The following is a 9,864-nucleotide window of genomic DNA, read 5'->3' on the forward strand; positions in this document are numbered from 1 at the left end:
AACATTTCTGGCAGATGCACTCCTTCCCGTTAAAAGTTACCCGGTCACCTGCAGGAAAAGGCAGCCTACAGCAGAGGAAACAAAAGCAAACAGGTTACAGTCTGACACCTTTCCATAAAGGAACTGATTATTACTCTGGTTTCTTTTTCTCTGCTTGCCCAGTTTTCATTCTTGACTTTTCCGCCACTTGGAGGCTAAAGTATTGAAGGGACACATTCAACAGACAATTGCAAATGCAGATGTTACAGCTACTTAGAAAAAAAAATCTAAAGATACAAAACCACACTGAGCAGTCAAGTCCAAATCCTTGTGTGTCTAAGAAATGTAGTATCAGCAAGGCTTTATCACTAACAGGATCAGCTATGGAATGAAAGTAAAATTGGTATTACAGGGAGTAAGTACAGGCAAATATAGCTGCTTTTATGTTGTTAAACTGCTGCTTAGGAGTAATGACTTTTATATATTAAAAAACCAGCACTTGTCCTCTGAACTTTGATCATATCAAAGTCCTTCTCTTAATTCATATGCTCAGAAAGCACGTCAGTGAACTCTCCTAGGAGAAAATATATCCTAGCTATAAAACTCAAAGTGTCTACATTTCTTCTTTGTTCTACTCAACAATAGTTCTCCTTACACTTAATTAAATCCTTCCTTTCTATCAATGTCCTTAAAAGAAAAACGTTTTTGCCATGAGCTTTCTTGTTTGAGCACAGAAACTGCTGAGGTATTTTCTCTAAGAGGATCAGATGGACAAATCACTTCATAATGCAGCAAAGGATGGTGCGGATCTAGAAACACATTTCACTCCACCCAAAGCTCATGTCCAACAAAATCCCAAGCGAGCTATTAAAATACGGCTTAAGTGAGGCACAAACATAACACAGGCTTCATGGTGAAGTCCCATCTTATCAGATTATTTCATTAACATTTCATTAAGACTGCATGACATTACCCCACAAATGCTATCAAATTCACACTGATTGAGAGGTGGTCTTTACTACAAAAGCTGCACAGATACTTCTTGCTAAGTAAAACCACTATTTTGTTCCCCAAACAGTCCAGGAGTGGCTTATTTTACATTTGTGTTGCACTTGAAATTTCATTACTTAAAAAGAGAACAAAAGCCATCCTGTCCTTTGTTTCTAAAGCATGTTACCAAAATCTGTTTTAAACCAGCTAAATAAGTGTTCAACACTGTCATCCTTTTTGAACTACAGCCAGTATTTCAAAAATCATGAGGACACACAGAGTTTAAATATTGTTATATGTTTGGATATCTGATAATGAATTCTGCTTTTCAGTTTTGTTTTTTCTTTCCATCACTAACGATTTTATACCCCAAATTCTTGCCACCTTCTTACTTACCTAAAGTTAAGGGAAAATACTTTATGGAAATAGCCTTTAGAAGAGCCTCGTTCTCTGACACAACTACATGCTCTATGCGTGATTCTAGTACAACCTGGCCCAATGCCATGCTAGCTCTGATCCAGGAGTTCTAAATTTCCACCACAAGTTTTACTCAATAACCTGATCAGAAGTAGCCAGCACTGTCTCTGGTATAACAAACAGACAGGATGTGATGGAGCTGCACTGCTCCAGGAAGCAGCAAGTCTGTCCTGTCTTGCAGCAATCCATCAAGCTCTCGTGTTATGTATTTTTAAAAAAATTTCTTTTTAGGTTATAACTATTATTTGCAACAGGATACTGCTTACAGCCATAGAGCCTTCTAATACATGAAGTAATAAAAGGGTTTCATTAACATTATACAACAAATGAGGTTGAAAAGGACTGCTGAGGTCATCTGGTCCAATCCAGAAGTTTTTTTCATTTGAACATCCATATGGTTGAACAAAAATTAGTAAATATGATATATTTCTATATAGATAACAAAAACTAATGCCTAAATACCGAAAACTGTTTCAGAAATGGTGTGATATAATTCAAATGCTGTCATTCAAATGTTTTTCACATTCTACTGCCAATGTGAAAGAAACCATTTAATCCTGTTTCAATTTTGACAAATTATTACAAAATCAAGCCTAGAACTTAGCACTATCGATTGACCTGGAAAGGCACAAGCCGAGGAATTTCAACTGTTCTCAAACTGACATAAGAACTTCCTACATGTTTTTAGGAAGACATTTCATCTTGATTTACAGATACCCATAGGCTTATTACGACCACTGGTAATCTACCCCAAATTAAATCCCCACAAAAACAGTAACCTGCTCCACAGATACGATCACACAGCTACTTTGCCATACAGCTACTCTGCCATCTTTCATTCTCAAGCACGGTTGCATGCTCTGGGCAGGATATTCTCAACAAGTACATTTTGCCATAGTCCTCATGGGAACCAAGACTGGGACTCAGCCAATGATCCAACTGGACTCTCATGAGATGTCTCAGTAAAATGGCAGGCCTTGCACCACTAATAATCCTGGAGATGGTGATGTACTAGAAGCAATTAACGATTCACTGCTCTGAAGAACAACCATGATTACTGAGCATTCTTGTATCTAACATATTAGGAGTAGTAGCTAGAGGGAAGGCTATATTTTTTTGAGTCAATTATTTACTTAACAAAAATCCAACTGGATTTCCAGCTGAACACAGAAGCCCAACTTGAACAGACATACCAAGCATCAAGTAAAGTAGAAGCAGAGACCAATCACATTGAATTGGCTCATCTGTGTCAAGCAATTAGACAATATGAAAGAAAATAAGTTAAAACTGGAAGGGAAGAATAGGATAAATGACTTCCTGTGACAGTGAGCCAGGTAAATGACACTCACAAAACATGCCAAATCTCACAGCAGGCCACAGAGGGGCACGGACATTTGGGGGCTTTCCTAGAGTATAAACATATCTTGGTTTATTTTCTTAGAGTTTAGTACCTAATCAGAGTGCCCTTTCATGCATATGGGAGAGGGCAACAATTTCAATTCTCAAGTTCTCCACATCTGCAAGATACCTTGCTCTAAAAAAGCCAGGGAAATCCTCCTTGAAAGTTGCCTGCCCAAAGGTACAGGCAGATATTGCCCTCCCTCACTGGCCTTCTAAACCCATAATTAAGTCTCAGAGTTTGCTTCACTATCTTATTCATTTGGAATCTAGAATCCACATACGACACATTTGCCAGTATTTCTGTAACATCTGACCTCTCCCTTTCACATGCAGCCCTACTCGAGGATTTTCATGCTGCAAGTGAAGGCTCAACAGAAGGTTGTGCAGTCAATTAGCGAGGTTTCAGTTTCTGAGCTCTTAACTTGTGAGCAGGACTATATATAGCATTGCAGGTTAAAAGCAGCATATCTGCCTTCAAATACGACATCTCACCACCAGTCACCCACTGAACATTGCTAGGGATGGGTTTTAATTAGCTAGTTATCCTTTTGAAAATATGCACTGTGATTTTCACAGTTGGATAATCTATTTTTAAAATGAGTATTGAGAGCATCTTTAGAGTAGCTCTCAGAAATGATTTGTAGGATTTTAATACATCTACAATTCATTTTCCAATGAATTTTGTTATATCCACCAGCCTACAATATTTGTAAACCCAGAAATGACTGCAGCTCACCCACAAAATTATATTGTAAAACATCAAACTGCCATCAGCCCAGTCCAGGGTAACTGTGTGCTGACACTGCAAGGTCTGGTCCCAGCCTTGTCCTTCTCTGCACCATACCTCAACCATGCAGCTGTGGGAAAGTCATTCAAGCTTTCTGGGCCAAAAGAAAATATTCAATGTTCTTCAGAGCAGACGGATGGCGTTCTGTTCTTCAAGTCGCTGATCTGACTCTGTGGCTGAACAGTCAACTAAATTTGATATAAGAAAATTAACAGAAGCATATGGTGAGGGTTGTGAGGAGAGCAAAGCTATTCATTTCAGTAGCAGACTGCAGTTACACGGGGTCAGGTGTAACGTCAGACTGCAACCTAAGGACCTGCAGGATCTAATTCTGCTCCAGCTTGTACCTGGCACAATCACATCCCTGAAGGTTACTCCATAGGGATGAATTTGACCCAGGGTATTATAATAATAATACTGATAATACAACGTTCTTGCTACCTACTGTCAACACAAATTTCAACAAGGGCAAATGTGAAGTCCTGCACCCAGGGAGGAATAACCCTGGTTATTGACTGATTGACTCTGGGGGTCAATCAGCTGGAAAGCATAAAAAGATGTAGGGGTCCTTGCGGACACTATGTTGAACGTGAGTCAGCCCAGCAGCAAAGAATGCCAACTGCATCCTGGGCTGCATTAGTGTAGTCAGGAGGATGTGATGTGCCCCTCTGTTCATCATTCGAGAGACCTCATCTGGAGCAGCGTGTACCATTTTGGGCTCCTCAGGACAAGATTTACTGGAAGGAGACCAGTGGAGGTGGCTAAGTTCAGAGCTGGAGCACAGGACACATGGGCAGGGGCTGAAGGAGGTGGTCTTGTTAGCCTTAAAATACTCAGGGGAGATCTTATTGCTGTCTAAAACTACCTGATGACACGTATATGAAATAGGAGCCACACTCTTTTCAGAGTGGTACAGAGTACACTCTGGTACAGAGTGAAAAGGTACAGAGTGAAAGAACAAGAGGAAGCAGACATAAGCTGTAACATGGGAAATGTCAACTCAATATAAGGAAAAAAAATACCAAAAGCATGCTCAAATGCTGAAGCAGGTTTTCCAGAGAGTCTGTGAGATCTCCATCCTCGGAAATATTTTAAATGTATGCCATCAGCAGCCTGCTCAAAATGGACTTGCTGGACCACAGGACCCACACAGATCCCTTTCATCTTACATGAGACAAGGGTTTACTCCCTACGCAAACCTGAAGAGCAGCACAGTAAGACTCCTTTGTTCAGGAATCACCATGTATTGATTAACATTTGGTTTAGAATAAAAAATGCCAAGAGGAACACTCAGTCTGGGTTCAAAGCTCTGACCTCAACAGAAGCAGCCTGCTTCCTGAGATGTTTTAAGAAGTACCCAGTACTGCTTAAGTGAGAACCCAATCCTTTCAAAATTCAGCACTAAAATAAGTGAGTAATTTAAAAGGTTTAGCATATTCCAGAAGTCTGACATGATCAGTACCTTTCAGAACTAAATCAATTTTAACCTCCATTTTTCATTATTATCTTAATTTCTTAAGATATACAAGCTTCTTTCTAGAAATAGCACTGTTATAGTGTAGGACTATTAAAAAAAGTGATTGTCCCCTGTACTTGACACTGTTCAGGCCACACCTCAAATACTGTGTTCAGCTTTGGGCCCTCACTACAAGAAAGACGTTGAGGTGCCAGAGCACATCCAAAGAAGCCGGTGAAAGGTCTAGAGAGCAAGTCTTATGAGGAGTGCCTGAGGGAAGTGGAGAAGAGGAGGCTGAGGGGAGACCTTATTGCTCTCTACAACTACCTGAAAGGAGCTTGCAGCGAGGTGGGGGTTGGTCTCTTCTCCCACATAACAAGCGAGACAATAGGACAAGAGGAAATGGCCTCAAGTTGTGCCAGAGAGTGCCTGAGGGAAGTGGAGAAGAGGAGGCTGAGGGGAGACCTTATTGCTCTCTACAACTACCTGAAAGGAGCTTGCAGCGAGGTGGGGGTTGGTCTCTTCTCCCACATAACAAGCGAGACAATAGGACAAGAGGAAATGGCCTCAAGTTGTGCCAGAGGAGGTTTAGATTGGATATTAGGAAAAATTTCTTCACCAAAAGGGTTGTCAAGCACTGAAACAGGCTGCCCAGTGCAGTGGTTGTCACCATCCCTTGAGGTGTTTAAAAGACCTGTAGACATGGTGCTTAGGGACATGATTTAGTGGTGACTTAGCAGCATTAGGTTAATGGTGAGACTCTTATGATCTTAAAGGTCTTTTCCAACCTAAACAACTCTACCATTCTATAATGTTTACATACATGCCTTCAACTGGGTGAATAAACAATTCCTCTAACTTTATCAATTATACGAACCCATAAAACCAAACCCTAGATTTTTGATACCCTATGCACACACAGCCCATCAGTAACATTGAAATCACCGAGTCTATATACAGTACACCATTATGCAAACCATACATCTTTTACAGGCTCAATCCATCTATGTTACTTACAACACAATAAGACTTTTTCTGAAAATTCCACTTTCAATAGTATTATCACACATGTCATGACCCATTTCTTCTTGAAAGATTCAGTTTCCTGTGCCTTCCCATCCTGCATAAGTGCCATACAGTCCTGTCTCCGACAGCCATGTAAGAACCACATGCAAAAATTTAATAAAACTCAGTTTCTACTGCTATAGGTAGCCTTAATTTTCTCTCTCTTTCAATTTAATTTTTACAAACACATGAACCTTTTGTAGGAAATGTCTTTGGTAGCCCTCTGGAGGAGACAGTCCCTTCCGATTAATGAAGCTGTAAGAATAAGACTGCTCATCCATTTCCTGGGAATTCAGAGCAAGCAGCTAATCTGCAACATTTTTCAATCAAAGTTGCCATTCTTCTATTCATTCTTACTTTTAGACATCATCATCACAAAACACAATAGCAGAAAACAAATTTCACTGAACTATGAACAGCACTGGAAGAGCAAGGGACTAAGCCCTCAATCTTTATGCCAGCAGAGCAAACATGCAATTAAAACCTGAATTTGTTTAAGAGCCACCTGGTCAATGCAAGATAGAGAGAAACAATCACACAGGACAATATGTTATACTGTACTTTTAATAGTTGTTCTGCAAATAGCAGCTGTGGGCATCTGAGTCCCAAGGGATATCAAGGGATGAGTTGGGTTTCTAACACACTAGCTTTTTCACAGAGAAGGGCAGCAGCTTACAGACACAATGCAGAGGGCACCGGGGAACACAGCTCTCTTCTGTGACACTGGGCCACCCGGCATTCAAAAGCAGTAATACCAGACGCTTCAGGAAACAAATGGGCTTGCATTACTGGCTTTTTTTTTTTTTTTACACCGCTCCAGCTAGATTTTCTCAGTGATTTTACCATCTGAAGCAATATGCACTTCCCACCAGTTTCTATTCAAATCTTATCTCCTCTGAAAATAAGAAAAAAAGGAGTTGCTACTGTGACTGGGTTACTATTCCACACAGGAACTGTTTAAAAGTGTTACTTCAGAGCTACAGAAATACAAGTAACAAAGGTGCTCATTTAAAGCACTTAATGATCCTGCACCACTCTGGAGACCTGTGTCAAGAGTGCAGTTATCTTCTGCTGCCAACGTTTTCCTGACGAAGCTGGTATCAGCCTTGCTTGGTTTCCATTAAAGCAGGATCAGCCCCACTGTCAAGCCGTCATCACCTCCCAAGTTCACACTGTCCTGGAAATCAGGTTTCTCATAGAGCACCTGCATTAAAGGGCCAGCTGTAAAAGGCAACTTCAGGTGCTGTTTGCACGAACAGCCAGCTGGCACTTTTGGCCCATTATTTAAGGCTTTTGCCTCTCTAAGAAAGGAGGACAAAAATGTACTCCAGACTTTTCTGATAAAAGAAAATGCCAAGGTAGAGTAATTTACAATCCTGTACCTCAAATCGAATGGCTCTATTTTTTTGCCTTTTATTATTTAAAAAAAAAACCAAATAAAAAGAGGTTTTTTCTGCTTAAACTGCATGTATTTACAGTCTGACCACTTTATTTTTACTGAGGATATCACTCAATAAAATAAATGCTGATGATGTTTAGATCAGACACTTGTTTTCATAAAAAATGTGAATTATGTCTGGCTTGCAAGAACTGGAGTAATTGAAATGAGGCTGATTTAAAGCAGTTGAGGACCTGGTCCTTTTTTTTTTTTTTTTTACTACAAACAAATGACAGGATTCTTCTGTTGCTCTGCACACAAGTCAGTGTTACAACACCCTTGGGAGACACTAATTGAGTCCTGCTAGTCAGCAGGACATTAGTTGGCTCTGAAGAGAACATGAATTTCTCTGTCCTTCTAATGAAAGCAAGAGATGCAGACCTGGTTCTGTCTGCTGAATTTTAGATAGCAGGAACTAGAAACTTCACCAGAGAAATAGCTTTTAATCCAACTATTTAGTTATACAGAGGGATAGGGAACATCTCTGATTTTTTTTCTTATGAAATATTTCATTTTTAAAACCTTTAGCACGCCTTCAATACACGTGATATTTGTAGCATGTTCTAGTGAGTATTTTCAATGTATTGCAAATCAGCTCACCTGGGTGGTTAGGTACTTAGTCATACAGAAAATTAATTCTGAGTTTCCAGGGAGATGAGACAAATTGTACCACCAAGCTCCAAGCTGTCAGCTGAAAGGCTGACTAAATCTAGCAGGAGGTTAGTATTTCCAATGGCCTGATTGAAATCTAAGTTAGGTACCAAGCTTCTAAGTACAGTTACACACAGGTAAATAATTTATGGCTGAATGGTAAACCCTAACGGTGTGGCTAAAGATTCAAGCACAGTTAGCAGGAACACGCAATCACCTGTTTTTTTGTTTTTCTCTTAAATGAAGAAGTACCTCACTTTACAGAAGGTACTAGTTCTAAGAAAGATACCGTGAATTAGCTGTGCTCATCTGCAGAAGAGATGTAATACTGACAGGCTGCAGGCCAAGAGCATGTGCAGGCAGCAGTTAACTCACGTTATCCACAATTAGCCAACTAAATAATTTTTCCTCCTATTTAAAATAAAAAAAAACTTTTTTGTTATCTTTACTCTTCATGTTTGTTCAAAGTATCCAAAAGGAAAAAAATCTCCTCAAGCAAAACTTGAACAGACAGAATTTAATACAATAAAGGCTTGCTTGTCTCAGAGTCTTTCCCTTAACATGGATATTTAATTATTCCTGCAACTGATATGTTAAACTGAGATCCTGCCATGAACCACATCTGTTCTGGAATTTGAAGTCCTACTTCTGCATCAGCACAGGAAGACATCTGAGCTTGGCAGATTCTGCTGGCTCTTGGCGACAGCGACATGGACACCTTGGTTTTGGACTGCACAGTCACCTGAATGAGGCACCAGCACACACGGCATCTACAATGTGGTCCATCAGTGCCCCATTGTGCTTTCTCTTTGGAAGTGGGGTTATTGTTCTTGTACTGCTAATGGCTCAAGTTTAGCCAGAGAAATTATTACAGCATTTCCATTTGCTCCAAACTGCTGTAACAGTGCATTTCCCAAATGTTTGGTGGACTTGAAAGTTTCTTCTGGAAGTCTCCAAAAGATTTATGTGTGCTCTTTCCACAGAAAAGGATTAAGATGCAAGTCAAATGGACCACCAATTGCTCGTACTGAAGGGAATACAAACATTCCCATCAACACTGTGCCCCAATGTTGCATATACACACGGGGGAAATGATGTCACTGAACTACATGGGGCTTGTAGAGGGAGAAAATCTGCTGCGTCACTTGTCACCTGCATGGCTGCTAGAGATCCTTGGTGAAATCCAACATGTACGTAAGTGTTTGTGAGTCCAGGACCTTTCTGTCCTATTTTAAATGACTATTGGAGTTTCTGGGAAGCAGGACGGTGAAACTTCAGTTTAAATATATTAAAATGATATCCAGTCAGCTCACCAAAGACTCAGCCACTGGCATTGCAATCCACTGTAACTTCAGCTGACAGAAGAAAAAATAGCAGACACCACAGAAATAAAGCAAACTTTGAGGCAAAAGGTCTGACAGCAGAGGCAATGGCAATTTCTCCAGTACTTTGAAAACTTCACATATAAGATACCATAAAACAGAAAACAAATCTGAAAAAAAAAAGAGTCACTCAGAATTTGCATATTTTTTCAAGGACTGGATAACAGAAAACAGAACTTTTTTTTTTTTTTTTTTCATCTATAGGCTGGGAGTTTTAATGCCTGGGCTTGGTCTTTCC

At 40.0% G+C, this 9,864-nt stretch overlaps 1 protein-coding gene across 1 annotated transcript in view; it reads right to left on the reverse strand.

The window, feature by feature from the left end:
* The window catches only part of ABLIM2 (actin binding LIM protein family, member 2), a gene marked incomplete at its 3' end in the record, with an annotated part of 83,569 nt that overhangs the window by 49,111 nt on the left and 24,594 nt on the right, over positions 1–9,864 (reverse strand). The window contains exon 4 of the mRNA XM_010139783.1: positions 2–65. Within this exon, the coding sequence (XP_010138085.1) occupies positions 2–65 (64 nt within the window). The remainder of the gene's footprint in view (position 1; positions 66–9,864) is intronic.

This window comes from Buceros rhinoceros, unplaced genomic scaffold (assembly GCF_000710305.1).
Source record: "Buceros rhinoceros silvestris isolate BGI_N320 unplaced genomic scaffold, ASM71030v1 scaffold13097, whole genome shotgun sequence".
NCBI classification, from domain to species: Eukaryota; Metazoa; Chordata; class Aves; order Bucerotiformes; family Bucerotidae; genus Buceros; species Buceros rhinoceros.